We start from the raw sequence: 17,234 nt of genomic DNA on the forward strand, positions 1-17,234 counted from the left end.
CAGAGGATATCCCTGGATCTCAGGCCTAGAACGATTGTATTGTCTGACCACAAAGTGAAGACAGTAGCTAACAGTCTATATGGAGTTTAGAGTTCCACACCCATGCAGTACAGGATTTGAAAAATAGAAAAGCTAAAATCCTAAGGCATCATAACAGCCCCAAGATGTTACTGGTGGATTTTAGCTGAGGGGATCCCACAAAGCAGGGGAACTGCACACACTCACCCTGGCAGAGCAGCCAAGGTCAATAGCAGCTGTAGGACAGCACAGATCAGGGCAAGAGGACACAACCTGAAAGCCCTGTGCCCCCTGTCCAGCCCCCTTGCTGGGATTTTGCTGGGACTCACGTGTTTGCAGCAGCTTAATTCTGAATATTGCAGAGGACAAGTGGCAGTGACCCGGCACTCCATCTAATGAGATTCACGTGCTGCTGCCCAGCACAGTCCCACTTACTGCTGGGCCAGAAGATGCTAGAAGCATCTTTTCCAAATAGCTTTTAAATATATTACACGCCTCAAGAAGAAAGTGCTGCAAGAGCCGGCGGCTGCAGCGGGGGGTGTCTGTCTGCAGCATCCTCTCTGCATTTGCCTTCACATGGACAGCTCTGCTTATTAATCTTGATTTTTGTCACTTAACTCAGAAACTGAAGGTATCACTCAAGTTCTGCAGCAGTTATCTGTAAAGGAGAGGAAATTCAGGGATGCTGTCCCCAGTTCCAGTCCGTGGTCCAGGCACGGAGCAGTGACCCCATGGGGCTGTTCCCTGCTGCTCATCCCACACATGGGAGGAAGAGGAGGAGGATTGTTTTGCCCAAGTTCATGTGGTTTCCCCCCAGACAATCTGCTTACTGTACAGCCCTTGTGAGAGGAGGATGCCAGCTTGTGTTCACTGATTTATAAATAGGGTGGGAAATAGGAACCCTTCACTCCTCAGTTTTCCTGTCAGAAATCTCTTCCTTCAATATGCTTTTTAATTAAAGTCAAATTCAGCTCAACTGCATGCTCAGCTCCTTTTGCAGCTCCCACTCACCAGTATTCCTTTTTCTCAAGCTTCTTCAGACCATTTTTCCATTGAATTCATGCTACTCCCAGTTTACAGCTCCCAGTTTACACCATTACAAAGGAGATACTGTCACACCTAAAATGTAAGAAATGACAGGAAAAAAAAACCTATTCCAGAAAAAAAAAAAAAAAAAAAAAAAAAAAAAGAAGTCTCACTTCAATCAGTAGATCCATTAACCCTTGCAGAGACCTGCCTGCTCCCTGGAGCAGTTTGCTCATTGGTGCTAACGAGGCATGAGTTATTGCTCATGTTTATGATAGGTTGATGTATCCCATTAATTAGCTCTGCATGAATCAATGGAAGCCACTGAACACATAATCCTTGGTAATTCATAACTCTGGAGCAGAGGAAACAGTGTCCTCAGCATTAAATAAACAGCAATCATGATGATGAATCTCAGAATTCCACACAACAGCAGGGCTCCAGGGTTGGTGTGAGCAGCTCCAGGGTCAGGTCAGTGCTGAGCTGCCAGTGGCACAGTGACATCCTCTGTCTCGAGTGACAAAGGGCTGTGTGAAGCACTGCACAGTGACTAACATTCTGTTTTAACTGGATTTGGATCTCTTAATAAAGCTTTCCTCTTCCACCTCCTCTAGAATTGGAATGCTTTTCTAATTCCCCCTTTTCTGATCTACCAACTAATAATTTACCCATTTTAATTTGTGATTCATTTGTGTTTAGTCATAATAATGAATATTCAGCTTCATTAGCAGATACTTGGTTCAGTTCCTACTGAGACACTCAGCTCTGCCAGGGTGGCAGCTGGATCATTGGCAGCAGCTCCCTGTGGCAGTGGGGTCAGTGACAGTGAATCCCTCTGGCAGTGGGGTCAGTGACACTGAATCCCCCTGGCAGTGGGGTCAGTGACACTGAATCCCCCTGGCAGTGGGGTCAGTGACACTGAATCCCCCTGGCAGTGGGGTTAGTGACACTGAATCCCCCTGGCAGTGGGGTCACTGGCACTGAATCCCTCTGGCAGTGGGGTCGCTGCCAGAGGATCCTGTAACAGCAGGATCTCCCTTCGGAGCAATAGCCCCCAGTTCTGTAGGGACATGGTGCCCATGGCAGTGACACGGTGCCCATGGCAGTGACACCATGCCCATGGCACTGACCCTGTGTCCATGGCAGTGACACCATGCTCATGGCAGTGGCATCATGCCCATGGCAGTGACACCATGCCCATGGCAGTGACACGGTGCCCATGGCAGTGACATCATGCCCATGGCACTGACCCTGTGTCCATGGCAGTGACACCATGCTCATGGCAGTGACATGGTGCCCATGGCAGTGATGCCATGCCCATGGCAGTGACACGGTGCCCATGGCAGTGATACCGTGCTGATGGCACTGACCCTGTGTCCATGGCAGTGACACCGTGCTGATGGCAATGACATGGTGCCCATGGCAGTGACCCTGTGCCCACGGCACTGACGTGATGCCCATGGCACTTGGTGCCCATCACCTCCCTGGAGCAGGGTGCCCACAGCAGGTGCTGCCCTCCCCAGAGCTCAGCCCTGGGCAGTGTTTGGGGGCAGTTCCCTCCCATGGCACGACCCAAAGCCCTTTTCCCAGCACGGACAGCACCAGGACCCTTTCTGCTGTGAGCACCCAGCCCTGCACGGGCACTGCCAAGCCCTGACCCTGGGCAGAGAGGCAGGAGCAGGATAAACCCAATGCCAGGGCAGGCTGGGCACCCACCACGGTGCCAGGGACCCCCAGCCACCCTCCCTGAGCCCAGGGCAGCGCTGTGCTCAGAGCACAGCACCAGCACAGCCCCACACCAGCTGCTCCTCCAGGGGCAGCTGCTCCTCTGTGAGCCAGAGCAGGTTTCTAAAGCTGTTTTTGATCATTTAGGGAATGTGGAATCCCTTTGGAGGAGAGCTGCCAGGCAGGTCCAGCACGTCCCTTCACATCCCCTGGTCTGTGTGTGGCTGTTTGTAAACCAAGAGTACAGATGACAGGAAAATAATGAAAGCATTTTTCAGAGCAGATCCTTTTTGTCATTCCCTTTTTTTTTTTTTTTTTTTTTTCTTTAGTTCCCTGGAATAAAATGCTGCTTTTAAGCCAGCAAATCTTTCAGCTGTAATTACCCTGGGCATTCACAATTGAAAATTAAGAAATGGGGGGAGAGGGTTAAAACAAAGGGAGGGAAAATAACCATTCATAAAATATATTGAAGATTGTAGGTTTCAAAAATGCCCTCCCCAGGCAGACCTTTTCCATCATAAAAAATGTCAGTCAAGGTAGATTGGGAAAGAATTTTTTAAAAATTGTGAGCTTTTATTCTAACAGGTCCCTGTGCTGCCCCCACCTCCTGTGCCCAGCAAGTGCCACATCCTGGCAAATTCTGGTTTTTTCTCACTGCTTAAGAACACTAAAACATTCAAATAGGAAAAAGGAAAAGGCAAAATCAGCCTCTGAATCTCCCAATTACACCTCTGGCTGCCCCAAGCACCAGCAGCAGGGGCAGGTCAATCCTGCAGAGCTCCACACTCCCCCTGCATCCCACACTTCCTGGAGACCTGTTGAAATCTATTACAGACCTTTGACCTCTCCCTACAAAAAGGATTTTCTGAGGAGAGGAGATGGGATTAAGCAGAAACAATTTTCCCAGGGCACTCTGTGGGGTTTTTTTCCCCCCCTTCTCTGCTTTCTTTTAAAAAGAAGATGCCAACAGCAAAGATCCTCACAAGGTTTTGGGGCTGTCAGCTCCTGAATGGAATCCATTCCATCAGTCAAATTTAGCAGCTATCAGGAGCAAATACTCAGCATGTGGCAAAAAAAAATCTTGTAAAATGGAACTGTTAAATATTTAGGGCAGATGACAAACAATGTGTCATAATATTTGCAGAACTGCATTTGCCATTCAATGCCTTGTCTTAGTCAAGGCCCCAATTTTTGGAAGCATCAATGCAAGAGTGAGAAACAAGTTGACTGTTGGTGTTTAGCTACACTGTGAATGGAAAACAGGATTTAATGCAGGTTTCTTATGTCTAATATATGCTACATACCAGGTGGGTATTAACATTTATTAGCTGCATCTTAGCAATGAATATTGGAGAAAAATTTAATTAACATGCAATAATTGGCATTTTAATTTAGCTTGGCAGGTCTGTGTGCAGCCAGTGGGCTCTCCCAGTGCAGAGCTCAGAGAATTGCAAACTCCAGTTTACCTGGGAAGACAATTATTTTCCCAAAAGAAGAGGGTTTGGTTTCCAGCACCCTGTATTCAGTTTACAGTGAATTTTCACAAATGAAGCAGTAGGACCCAGTTTGCACTGGGATAAATGGGAAGAACCTGCTTGGCAGAAGCTCTGCTCCCCAAACTGAGGAGGGGGGCAAGGGGCCAGCCCTCAGCTCTCCAGCACATAGCAGAGAAATCCAGAGTATTTTACCACCCTGCAGACTTTGATAGAAGCCTGGCACGAGGTGGGATTTACATTTCAGTGTGGCCTCACTCCCTGCTCTGTCCCTCACCCCAATGGACACCCCAGACCCCTCCACAGGGCAATAAAACCCCACAGAAAATTCACTTCCAGCCATGCCACCTCAGCCCTGTGTTACACTTCTACAATAATTTGAAGCTTTCAAATTATTTCCCCATTTCCCCCCCATATATTGCAGTGTAACACGTGCTCTCAGCTCAAAGCGCTGCCATAAAAGTGACATTTGAGTGTGCCTGATTTATCCAGCCTCAGTGATTGCCAGGACACGTCTGCCTTTAGGCTGTTCCAGTGAGGTTTTGGGGAGTGGGGCAGGGATGGCCATGGGGGGACTGGTGGCACAATCCAGTCCAGCACGGGGTGGCAGAGAGTGGAGGCTGGAATTGACACCGTGGTTAAATTCTGGGCAGCTCACACACAAATCTGAGCAGGTCAATAATCCCAGGGAGGCCAGAAACCTGGTGAGGAGTGCCATAGTGGGAACAAGACAAGCACAAGTAGCCCAAATCTGCCAGATCTCCCTTTTGTAGAGAAATAAACCACTCAGAGCCCGTGGGAGCCTGTCCCAGCCAGGAGGGCAGTGGTGGGATGTGGTGTCACTGGGAGATCAGCCCTAGGGGAGTTGTGAGCTGCCACTTTGGGAGATTTGCATTTCCTGTGAGTTGAATACTGCGTAAATTAAAAGTTTCATGGCATTTCCCTTGCCTTTATCTTGATGGAAATCTGTTCCTCTGAGATTATGATGCCGCTTTCTTTTTTTTGTAATTAATTGAGCTGTTTTAAAAAAAAAAAAAAAAAAAAAAAAAAGCAAGCCCACTTCATTTTAATCATGTGTCATGCAAATTAGAAATTTAAATATCATTAAGAAATCTGTTGCTAACTTAATTTATTTCTGCTGTAGCACCACGGAAGGCTTTTGATCTGAGATTAGCGCTTTGATCCGCTCCCTCGGTCGGGGTTACGCTCCGGCGCCGCGCTAAACGCTCTTCCTCAGATGTCAAACGTGCAACACCAGAACAGCTTGTTCAAAGCGTGGCAGAGGAAACGCTGCCAATTAGGCCAAACGAGGAGGGTTTGCAAGGAGAAGTTTGTTTCTAGGAGCCACAGTGTGGTGTTTGTGAGGATGAGGGGAGAGATGAATCTGACTCTATATTCTTAGAAGGGTGATATATTATATTATATTATATTATATTAATCATGTCATGTCATATCATGTCATATCATGTCATATTATGTCATGTCATGTCATATTATATTATATTATATTATAAGACTATACTAAAGAAACAGAAAGAATATATCCGAAGGCTAGAAAAGAATGAATAATAAAAACTCGTGACTCCTCACAGAGTCACTTACAGCTGGCTTTGATTGGTCATTAAGCAAAAACAATTTACATGGAAACAACCAAAGATGCACCTGTTGGTAAACAACTTCCAGACCACATTCTAAAGCAGCAAAAACAGGAGAAGAGAATCAGATAATTATTATTTATATTTTTAGTCTGAGGCTTCTCAACTTCCCAGGAGAAGAATTCCTGGGGAAGGGATTTTTCAGGGAAGGGATTTTTCAGAAAATATGATGGTGACACCACAGCCTGTTCTGTTGTGCTCTGGCTCGTGGGGATGAGCAGTGCCAGCATCCAGCTGAGGATGCAACAGGTCATCCCCAGGAGTAGTGACAAACCTTTCCAGACCTTCCCTATCTACTGTTCATTAAAAACACAACCTGCCATGTTCCATTAATTCCTCATTTAGTGCGGGTAAAGTGCTGATACATACATTTTAGCTCCAGTGGTTTTAATCAGTTAATTTAACCAGAAGCATTAATAATGTATTGCTTTGCCACTTGACTGCTCATCTGTTAAGCAGCTTATACATAGAAGAATGTCACCCCCTGTGACATGAAGTGCCTAATTCAGAGCAAATGAAATAGGATTTTGCATATTCAATACAAAAAATGAGAAAAGAAGGAGACACCGTCTCCTGGGAATGGCTCAACCTGCTGTGATGGGATTTCTGTCCTGGCAGGTGGGAAATCCCTCCTCGTGGGACACTCTCACACTTTGCGTGTCTGATTTTCTGCTTGAATTCATTTCCTTGGCATTACTCAGCAAGTACCTGGCTCTGCCTCCTGCTGCACCATGTGGTGGAATCAGAGGCACTGGGAATGCATCTCTGTCCATCAGCTCCTCTCCCAGCCACCCTGGGGTCCCAGGGACACCCCCAGAGTGACCAGACTGGGGGGCTGTGGCAGGGAGGTGACAGCAGGACTGCTCCCACTCAGGTTTGATGATGCAGGGTCACAGCAGCTGAAATAAAAACCTTCCTGGTCACATTTGAGGGTGTTTGGGGACAGGGAGCTCCTGGACACTGGGGGGATCACCCACCCCACTGTGCCTGTCTCTCCTCTGAGCTCATGAGGGATTCAGGCTCCATGTCCTGCTTCTTCCTAAGGATATCAGGCAGCAAATCCAGCCGGGTGTGCTGGGGAGCTCAGGAACACCCAGACCCAAGCCCAGGGGGGCTGTGCTCAGCCCCTGCCTGGCTCCCTTTCTCTGCAGGGCATCGTGGGCACGGGGAAAGCTCCTGGGTGGGCAGGTACATCACGGGCTCCATCCGCCCCATGAAACTGGGGTCCTCAGCAAAAGCAGGTGGAAATGCCTTGGACCTGAGAGCCAGGGAGGCTGCCAGGGTGGGAGCAGCTCAGGGACAGGCTGGTGCCGTTTTGGCTTACACAGAAGAGATGCAGGGCGAAGGCAGACACGCCGGCTCTGAGGTTAATCCTCTCCCGCGGTTGCAGGCAGATCCTGCTCCTGGGTTTTTAGCAATCAGCATCCAGAGCGAGGAGCTCCCGTGGGCAGGGCCAGCCCAGCCCCGAGCCGCCAAGCCCAGCGCAGGGGCTCTCTTGCGTGATGCGCGTTGATGAAGCCTGAAATTGCTTTGGATCCGTGGCTGTGCTGCATCACATTAAGCAGTGCCACGCTGAAGTGACAGGGCCAGTGCATGATCAGCAGCAGTTGAAGGGGACAGGGACTCAGATCCTGCCGCTCTGTCAAAACCCAGAACCCACTGACAGACCGCAGGAATTATTTTCAGCCCCTTCCCAGAAGGTTTGTCTCAATCAGTTCACAAGTTGTGCTGGCTGCCTTGGCGTGGAGCAGCTCCGTGGCCCTGCTGCAGGGCACATCCCAGGATGCTGCCTCTGACACACAGGGCTGGGTGGGAGCCTGTGGAGGGCTGGGGCAGGGATCCACTGCACCTCTCTGGCAGCAAGGGCTTCCCAGGAGTAATGAGGGTTGTGGAAGTGTGGGAGCCCCCAGGTGCTCCTGGCACTGCTTTCCTCACCCATCACTTTATGGGGTGGGGTTGTTTCTGTTTGGGGACCAGCTGGCATCAGCACCAGAGCTGGGGGCTCTGCTCTGTGCCAGGTGAGCACAGGACCAGCTCCTTGGAGCACACTCCTGGAGCATTTCACTGCAGCAGCTCCCTGGGGGAAGGTGCAAGGAGAGATTTCTTGTGAATAAATCTGTCGTTGTTTTCCCTTTTTGTTTTGCTGATGTTTATTGCCTTCTGGATTTCCCTGCTCTCTCTGCATCCTTATTATTGCACCTGAGACTGCCACAATCCCGCAGGATGGGCAGGTTCTGGGAGTTGAAGCCCCATTCCCAGACACAACTTCGTGCTCCAGGGAACTTTCTTTCACTTCCCAGCAGTGTTATCTCATTTCTCTATATAATGCTGCTGTATAAACAGCAGCTCTCAGGGGGCCTGGGCCATGACAGTGAGATTGTCCCCACTGGATTTGTCAGCCAAGCAGCAGTGTCAGGTTCTCCAAGCTTTCCCAGGGAGGCAGCTCTGTGAGGAAGACTCTCCATAGATTCTCCACTCTCTGCCTCAGGGAGCTGTGGAGCAGCATCCTGCTGGAAAAGGCACTAAATTCTGTGTACCTGTCCTCATCGGCCCATTTGCTAATACTGTCCCCAAAACAGAGTGATTTGTCCTCAGAAGAGGGCAAATTCCATGCCTCAGGAGGAAACAGCAAAAACATTTTATAACCTCAGAGAAAAAAAAAAAACACAAAAAACACAGCTTTGGGCATGGAAGGGCTGTGAGAGGGAGCGGGAGCTCCCGTGTCCCTGAGGAGCTCTGCCAGCTCCATCCTCGGTGAGAGCTGTCTCAAACCAGGTATTTCTTCCCGGATGTCACATGGAAAGAGGCTGTCAGAGCTGTCTAAATGTGTGAACAACACTGTCAGCGGGGGAGAGAAAAGTGTTATCAGAAATAGTTGTTCTTCAAAGCTAAGTAACTCCGTGATTTATAAGGAATAGAAGATAAGAGATCACACCGCACGCTGAGGGCTGCTGGAATTTTCTTTCTGAGAATGAAAGCTGTTTGTTTTGGTAAAAAGCAAAAGAGGGGAGAAATGAAAACCTAAAATACTTTGACTTTCTTGACTTAGCTCTTGACAAAGCTAAAAATAACTGCACTGGCACCGAGCCCATGCAGCCATGTCCTGGGATCACTGGAGCAGGGGAAGAGAGCTCCCAGCCCATAGTCCAGGGGTCATTTACCATTCCCAAGGTTTTCCAGCACCATCCCTGGGGACACAAGAATGCAGTGCAGTTTTGCTGTATGCAGACAGAGCTGGGCCTGTTCGGATTGCCATCAATGGGATTTTAGGTGTTCTGTGGGATCCAGGTTTTACCCTGAAGAGAGGCTCAGTTTCTGCTTCTCTGAGTGAGAGCTTCTGCGGTTTTCAGCCAAACTTCTCCTTGTGCCAGGCCAGGAACCTTCTGCCTGCCCAGCCCCACTACTGCTCCTCTGGTCTAGACCCTAAGGGAGTTTCAGGCACTTCTCTGGAATCTCATTTCAGATTTTGAAAACTCCTCACCTTAACAGCAACATCGAGGTCATCAAATAAAATAACATAAAACAGTCAGACATGAAGCTGATTGTAATTAGTGTGTTTTCCCATATGCTGGCTGATATTCTCCAGAGAGCAATTAGTCTGCTTTAAGAGTAAAAGACAACTGAATAATTATTTAACCTGCCTGGGATTGATTTTAAAATCCGAGAAGTCAGATATAATAATGGATTGCTTCATCAAAAAATATGTAAAATAAGTGATAAGGGTTGGAAGCCTTCAACAGCTTGTGTGAGGCATCTCCTACAAGGCTGACTCCCAGTCCTAGATCCCACTGCCCCAAAGGCCCCCCAAACATGGCATAAAAAGGTTTCCAGAGAAAAATATCTAAGAAAACAAAGCCAGCCTGAATTGATAAACTTCAGTGCTGCAGTGGGGAGACCTCGGGCTCTATTGACTGGTCAAGGAGCAGCACACATAAATCAGGCAGCAAATCCTCTCATGAACCTCAGGAGGATGTCACAAAGCATGACAGACCTTGTCACGGACATCTTTTATCTCTCTGCCAAGCCATGGGACAGGAAGAAAGAAGGAATGAGAAGCTGATTCCTGCACAGACAGGAAAGAATGGGAAAGGCCACGAGCCCCACAGAGCATCCAGTGATCTCCAGCATGGGAACTAGCTTCCAAAATAGGTTTAGACAGGGACAGCAACACTAAAGGAGCCCCAGTTCTACTCTCTTGGGTGGGATTTGTCAATATGAGGAGTATAAAAGTGGAGACTTTTGCTGTGAGCTTTTCACACCCATCGACTCTCATCTCTGTGAAGCCAGGTGAGGTTTCTGCCCAAGGCCCCTGTGGGATCAGCTGGAGCTGCCCACAGCTGTCCAGCCCTCAGCAGCAGATTTCCCAGCCCTGCTCCTTCATCTCTCCTGCTGAGGCTTGCAGGGCACCCCTGGGGTCCCCCAGCCCACCATCAGCCAGCTGATGTCACACCCCTCTTGCTCTCAGTGCCACGAGCTGAGCGTCTCCATTTTGCTCAAATGGAAGAACTGCAACAATTATTTTCATAATTAGCTGGCTTTGCAAATTAATGCCAGTTATGCTGTGTAATCATGATGAAGATTATGCATTAATCAGCTGTTTCAAGCCAGTTATTAGGCTCTTTAAATAAAGATGGGAGTGAACGTCTCTGAAGGAGCGGCGCGCAGCCAAGAGCGATGTGAGGATCCAGCGGGGTGTGCTGTGCACAGATCTGACATCAGGTGCTCCCAGTCTCACCAGTTTCTGAGCTGGGGCATGCTGTGGCTGCCCTCAGCACCTCAGGGAGATTCCCAATGTCCCAGAGTATTCCTGATGTGTTCCCAGCACTGGGAAACACACAGAAACACATCCCTGCTGCCTGTCAGCTCTCTCATCACCTGGCCCTGAGCTCAAGGTGCTGGGTGGCTGCACAGAAAATTCTTTCCTGCCAAAAAGCCTATTACATCCAGCTGGATGTCTGGAATGGGAATTTATTTAGGATCAAGCACCAATAATCCAAATTCCCAGCCCTTCTGTATCCTTTCATAATAAGACATGCTCCAATGCAACTTTGAAAGCGCTGGGCTGGGAGAAAGCCTAATGCCAGCTAGTGGATAATCAATGTTACATTTACCAGTTATCACTTCAGGACAATGCTAGAAAACAAAAAATCCCTGGCTAAACAGTCTGGACAGGGAAGCTTTGAACAGAGAGGTGGGGTGAATCTCACACTCACTTTTGTTTTGTTTATTGCATCTGATTTAATATTGTAAATGAACTTTCTTCTGCCCTAAGAAACTTAAGCTGAGCTGCCAGCATATGCAAACTTTGATGTGGATGAATAATTTTCTTTGCACCAGTCAAAACCCAAATGTTTTGGCATAATCCAGTGAGAATGAGGCACGTGGACAATTCTGCTACACTCCTGCCTACGCTGCTCAGCGTTCTGGGTTGAAAACCTGCCCATGAGTGAGTGGCTGAAAATCACGTGAGACTGAAATGACACTCCAGAATGAGCACTCAGCCTCTTTTTTCTTTATTCTTCTGCCTATTACCAAAATTAGCACTGAGTTCAGTGTTTTTTTTCTAGCAGAGACATGCAGGAAACAGATCAAACTTATTTTATGTCTATGAATGGAAATTAATTCCCACCCTCGCTTCACAACTGGGGACAGGATGCACAAAGACTGCAGAGGGAGAGGAGGAAAGGGACTTGTCACAATCAAGGGGAGCAGAAAGTCAGAGGCTTTTTGCAAGTCCTTCTGCTTCCTTGCTGAGAACATCTCCAGCCATCACTCCTGTGCCTCACCCATGGCTCTGGTCACACTCCTGGGAGGACACCCAGAGCATGGCCATCAGCCAAGTTGTCAGCTTGGCTCTGGCCAAACTGGAACTCCTGGCTAGCACCAAACTGCCACAAAACTATAGGAAATGTGCTCAGGCTGCTGGAGGAGGATTCATGGCATTGCCTGAAAGCCAGCAGGGCTGAGCAGACATCTGTTGTCTACAAGAAAACATTTGAGGACTATCTTAAATTGAAGAGGAAGGTTTTTTCCTTCTGCTAATGAACCCTGAGACCATCTGTTACCAATTGTACTTGCTTATTTCGCTCATCCATTAATTATTTTGCTTTACTTTTGAATAAGATAGAGCAAGGTTTGTGTCTTTCTGTGGCTCTGTGAGGGGCTCAGGGTGGCTCCTGCATCTCGGAGACAAGGACAAATCATTACATAACCCATGCCTGCACCAAGTCACTCCAATTAGAGTGGCTGTCAGTGGGAACTGAGGACAAGACTCACAGACACAGAGCCAAGAAACCCAGCGATGCTGTGACATGAGCTTGTTGCCCTTGGGGAGGTGTAATGGCATTAACAACTTTTGAACACAGGAAAGCTGCATCCGAGATGTGCATTACTGAGCAGAGGAGCTGTAGGGTAGGCAAATCCAGAAGTCTCTGCTGGTCTGAATTAAAAACTTGGACAACTAAACATGAGGAACAATAGAAAAGGAGAAGGGGGCTGAAAATGGCACTGAAAATAACCAGCAGCAGCACTGCCCTGCCTGTCTCCCGTGCAAGGACCAGATGGGTGATGAGGCAGGAGGATTTCAAGAGGAGGGCAGTGCAGTTTTGTATCCAGTGACTCCCCAGAGCACAGAGCATGGGCAATAAGCCTGTTCTCTTCCCATGGTCTGGTCCTAAAGTTTTATGGGAAGCCACTTATCTAGCTTGTAAAAATATTCCAAGACTTTAAACCACCTGTTACTGCCCCACAAAGCTGCCACCCTGAACATTCTCATGGACCAGAATATAAGAAAAACTCAAATCTTCACATCTTCATTTCAGGGCAGGATGGGTCCTCAAGCAAGTCCTGCTCCACCTGCGAACATTCCAAGAGTTTTCTCATCCCTGCTGCATGAGTTTGTGAAACAAGCTGTGGCTCAAGGGTGGATTTTTTTGTCTTGCAGGAGGAATCTTTGAGTACGCAGATGGCCCCAACACGCAGGTGATGAGTGCTGAGGAGCAAGCCTTCAGATTCTCCGCCAACATCATTAACAGGAACAGAACTTTGCTGCCCAACACAACCCTGACCTATGACATCCAGAGGATACACTTCCACGACAGCTTTGAAGCAACTAAGAAAGGTAAGAGCAGAGCAAACTTCTGAGCAGTTTTGTGGCCATTTGTTCAGCAGAAGAAAGGTCTGGTTTCCTGCCCAGCAGCTTGTTCTGTCCTGCTCTCACCAGTGATCTGGATGAGAGCTCCTGCTGGAGCTGACCTTCCAGCACATACATACAAGGGGAACAACTACCTTTTTTGCCTCTGAAACCTCAGAAAACTCCTTTCAGCATTTGCTCTAATCCTGAGCAAAGGTCTGGAGGCCATGCCTGTGTTTGTGCTGCTGCATCCCTGGCAGTATTCACATCCATCGTGTGGATGTTCTGTTCTCTTAATAAGAGTCACTTTTGATTACTGGATAACAGCAGCACACTTGAATTGCTGAAGGGGAGGGACTGCACAGCAAAGGCTGCGAGCTGGTGACCTGAGGGCTCGTGGAGTTTGATTCTGGCTGGGGAGAAAGGAAACCTGCTGCCTGAGCTGGCAGCTATTGGAGGGACATCAGCAGGAGGGAGCCCTCTGCTCCCAGCCAGCCCAGTGGCCCCCTGTCCCTTTTCAGATGGTTTTGTGGTGGAGACTCCCTCAGAGGGGCTTGGCACTCCTCTGTGCCTCTACCCAGCCCCTTTTCAGATGGTTTTGTGGAGGAGGCTCCCTGAGAGGAGCTTGACACTCCTCTGCACCTCTACCCACCAGTCTATACCCACCTGGCATAAATCATTCTCCCTGTGCCCAATCACTGCTGCAATTACCCAATATCAGTGCTGGGTCAGTGCCCACAAGTGTCTGGGCTCTGCCCATGGCTGCCCCATGCACAGCCCCCCCCCAGGCTTTCCTGACATCCCTTCCTTGCCCCTCCAGCCTGTGACCAGCTCGCTCTGGGGGTGGTTGCAATATTTGGACCTTCCCAAGGCTCGTGCACCAACGCTGTCCAGTCTATCTGCAACGCCCTGGAAGTGCCCCACATACAGCTCCGGTGGAAGCATCACCCTTTGGATAACAAGGACACTTTCTATGTCAACCTGTATCCTGACTATGCTTCCCTGAGCCACGCCATCCTGGACCTGGTGCAGTACCTGAAATGGAGGTCAGCCACCGTGGTGTACGACGACAGCACAGGTGGGTAAAGGAGGGGCTCAGAGAAGGAATCCTGGAGATTTTCTGTCCTGGGTCTCTTTGGGAGCTTTTCCAATGAACCCTCTCGAGAGCCAAACGATGCCCCGTGTAGTGATGGGTTCCCAGAGCTCCAGACAGTGCTGTGGGAGGCCCTGGGAGATTTCTAAGCATTTCATTCACAAAGCTCCAGCAATGGGGCCGTGAGCTGGCAGAGGGTCATGGGGGGGTTCATTGGCATGGGGTGACCTTCTCAGCCTGGCTCTTTTGGCACTGTGGTGCCCCTCTGCAACAGAAAAGCCCCTGTCCACAGCTGCCATGGAGGGAGCAGTTCCCAGCTAAAACCAAAAGCAGTTCTGGAAAGATTTTTATGTTTTCTGGATAATTCTGTAACACAGAGCTGGCAAAGTTCTTCATGTAAGGAAAGCTGTTGATGGTTAAACAAAACAAAGTGCTGCACAGCTCTAGATATAGACCCCCCAAAAAACAAAAGCCACATTGGATAGCCTGTCCAACCTAATTTCACTAAACCAAATGGTTTCTTTAGGGGAGGGCTGATGAGAACACAGTTTGACATTCCTGTTTTGCAAATGTGGGTCACAGTATGTTCCCTTTGTGGCATATTCTAGCGTGTTTCCTCTGTGCAGAGGGACACGCTTCTCTCTTCCCCCTTGCAATAGGCATCTGCTGAAATTCTCCTTGCAAATCAGATTCCAATAATTCCTGCTCAGCTGCGTCCACCATGGCCCTTGGCCTTGTGCAGGAAACAGAAATGATTTCTGAGGGTAGTAGGAAGTTACGAGTTGTGATTAAGTGACCGTTACGATCTACGCGACTCATAAATCCAAGTGCATATTCATTTTTTCCTTTTGCTGCTGTGCATGGTAAATATGCAGATTTTAATTTGTTGTGCAGCTGATTATCACATCCTGTCCTTTCTCAAGGGCACATCTGCTTAAGGAAATTCTCTGTGATCCCAGAGGTGTCTGAGGTTAGGACCAACCTGCTGTTCTCCCCTTCCTACCCAGTGCAGGGACCCATCCAGCTCTACTGGCTGCAGTGGTGGCAGGGAACCACCAGGAAAAGCCGTTCTGTCCTAGAACAGCTCCTCTGGGGTCAATGGTTGACGTGTGGCACCTTGGCTTTGATTTGGCAAGGGCCTTTTGAAGGAGGGATGGATGGATGGATGGATGGATGGATGGATGGATGGATGGATGGATGGATGGATGGATGGATGGATGGATGGATGGATGGATGGATGGATGGATGGATGGATGGATGGATGGATGGATGGAATCATGGATGGAATCATGGATGGATGGATGGATGGAGGATGGATGGATGTCAGTCCTGACCCCATTCCGTGGAGAACAGGGGAAGCACTGAACTGCTGTGGCCCAGCAGTGGGAAGGCAGACCTGTAACGCTGTGGGTTTGTCTCTGTGTGACACCTGAAGGCCTGATACGGCTGCAGGAGCTCATCATGGCCCCGTCCCGCTACAACATCCGCCTGAAGATCCGCCAGCTCCCGCTGGACACCGACGATGCCCGGCCACTGCTGAAGGAGATGAAGCGGGGCCGGGAATTCCGCATCATCTTCGACTGCAGCCACCTGATGGCAGCTCAGATCCTCAAGCAGGTGAGCAGGGGGCCAGCAGGACAGCAAAGTCTGCTCATGGGAGCCATGGGTGAGGGGTGGCTCATGGAGCTCATGGGTGAGGGGTGGCTGTGATGAAGAGTGGCCCCACCCTGGCTGCAGCTTTCCCTTGGCAATCCACAGCCGCACCAAAAGCTACAGCATGTCCATCCTCCAAGGACACTGCTGGATTTCTACAGAAAATGGTGTTTTCACTGAAAAACTGGAAGTACCAAAAAGTGGCTGTGGGTGAGAACAAACAAATGTTACAGGAGGAGAAGGGGCTGTGCTGAATGCAGCGCCCAGCCCAGGCTGGTGCTGGACAATTCTGTGGCTCTCCCTGCAGCTGCACAGCCCCAGCCTTCTTCCCTCTTTCCCCTTCTCCCTTCATTCAAGCTGGCTCTCCCAGCCAGGAGGGACTTCATCCTCTGTCCTTTCCCCAGCAGCGTCTGCAATTCTTGGACTTTAAGCCAGATGTCAGTGATTTTCCATTCATTTGGGCTCCCTCCTTTCTTCCTCCACAAGTTCCTCCACTGGAATTCTTGCTGCTCACTCCAGCTCCTCCTCATTCCTGAGTGCCTTTGGGTTTCAGGGTCCATGTGAGGCAGAGGAAAAGGCTCTCACAGAGATGCTAAAAACCAGCTGGTGGAAGTGTTGCTCCTATCAGCCCAGCATTACACCACCACACAGACTAAATAAATCCCTGCAGGGATGAGAAAGCAAGCACAAGGCAAGAGCCTTCTCCTGCAGCCTGCATGACACAAAATGAACTTTCCAAGTTCAGACAACTTGGAAAGCCTGGGAGGGATTATTATGGGAAGCAATAGAAGGGGCTCATTGTCTCCTGCCAGTTATTTTCCTGTGCTGGTTGTGTTTGGTGCTGCTCACTTATTATACAGTTTATTATAGCTTATTGTGCCATCTGCTCAGCTCATCACCGCTGGTGCAGAGTGAGGAAGATGGAGGAGAGGGGGGACTAGGGGAGACAAGTCTCTCTAAGTCCTTCTGGCTGGGTTTGTGTGTGTGTGTCGGGGTTTTGTCAGGACCTGAAGCCATGGATTTCAGCTTAGCAATAAAAGACTGTGTATTTTTACTCAAGGAAATACTGGTGTATTTTTCAGAGTCTGGGAAGTTGCACAAACCCAAACCACAGCCTGACTGCTCTCTGCATGCCTGGCCACTCTGGTGTGTAACATCAAGCAGGTTCAGAGCAGTGCACCACGACCTGCAGGTCACCTGCACCTGCTGAAGACTAGGAGGTGTAGAAACCTCATATTTTCCTCACTTTTCTACCTGTAGCAAGAAATGCATACCTAGAAGTGCCACTTTTATTTGTGAAACAACTCTTTTCCACTGAAGGTACGAGCTAGGCAAAGTCATCTCCTGGAGGAGGGGAGTCTGCTTCCCTTCACAGCAGCACAAGAACAATGCATAGAACAACTAATGGACTGAAAAAAAAAACCCAAAACAACCCAAGG

General features: G+C 49.0%; 1 protein-coding gene across 1 annotated transcript in view; it reads left to right on the plus strand.

The window, feature by feature from the left end:
- The window catches only part of GRIK3 (glutamate ionotropic receptor kainate type subunit 3), a 111,822-nt gene that overhangs the window by 50,330 nt on the left and 44,258 nt on the right, over positions 1–17,234 (plus strand). The window contains exons 2-4 of the mRNA XM_041479292.1: positions 12,861–13,037; positions 13,870–14,127; positions 15,578–15,759. Of these exons, the coding sequence (XP_041335226.1) occupies positions 12,861–13,037; positions 13,870–14,127; positions 15,578–15,759 (617 nt within the window). The remainder of the gene's footprint in view (positions 1–12,860; positions 13,038–13,869; positions 14,128–15,577; positions 15,760–17,234) is intronic.

Source organism: Pyrgilauda ruficollis, unplaced genomic scaffold (genome assembly GCF_017590135.1).
Source record: "Pyrgilauda ruficollis isolate IOZ18807 unplaced genomic scaffold, ASM1759013v1 scaffold48, whole genome shotgun sequence".
Classification (NCBI taxonomy): domain Eukaryota; kingdom Metazoa; phylum Chordata; class Aves; order Passeriformes; family Passeridae; genus Pyrgilauda; species Pyrgilauda ruficollis.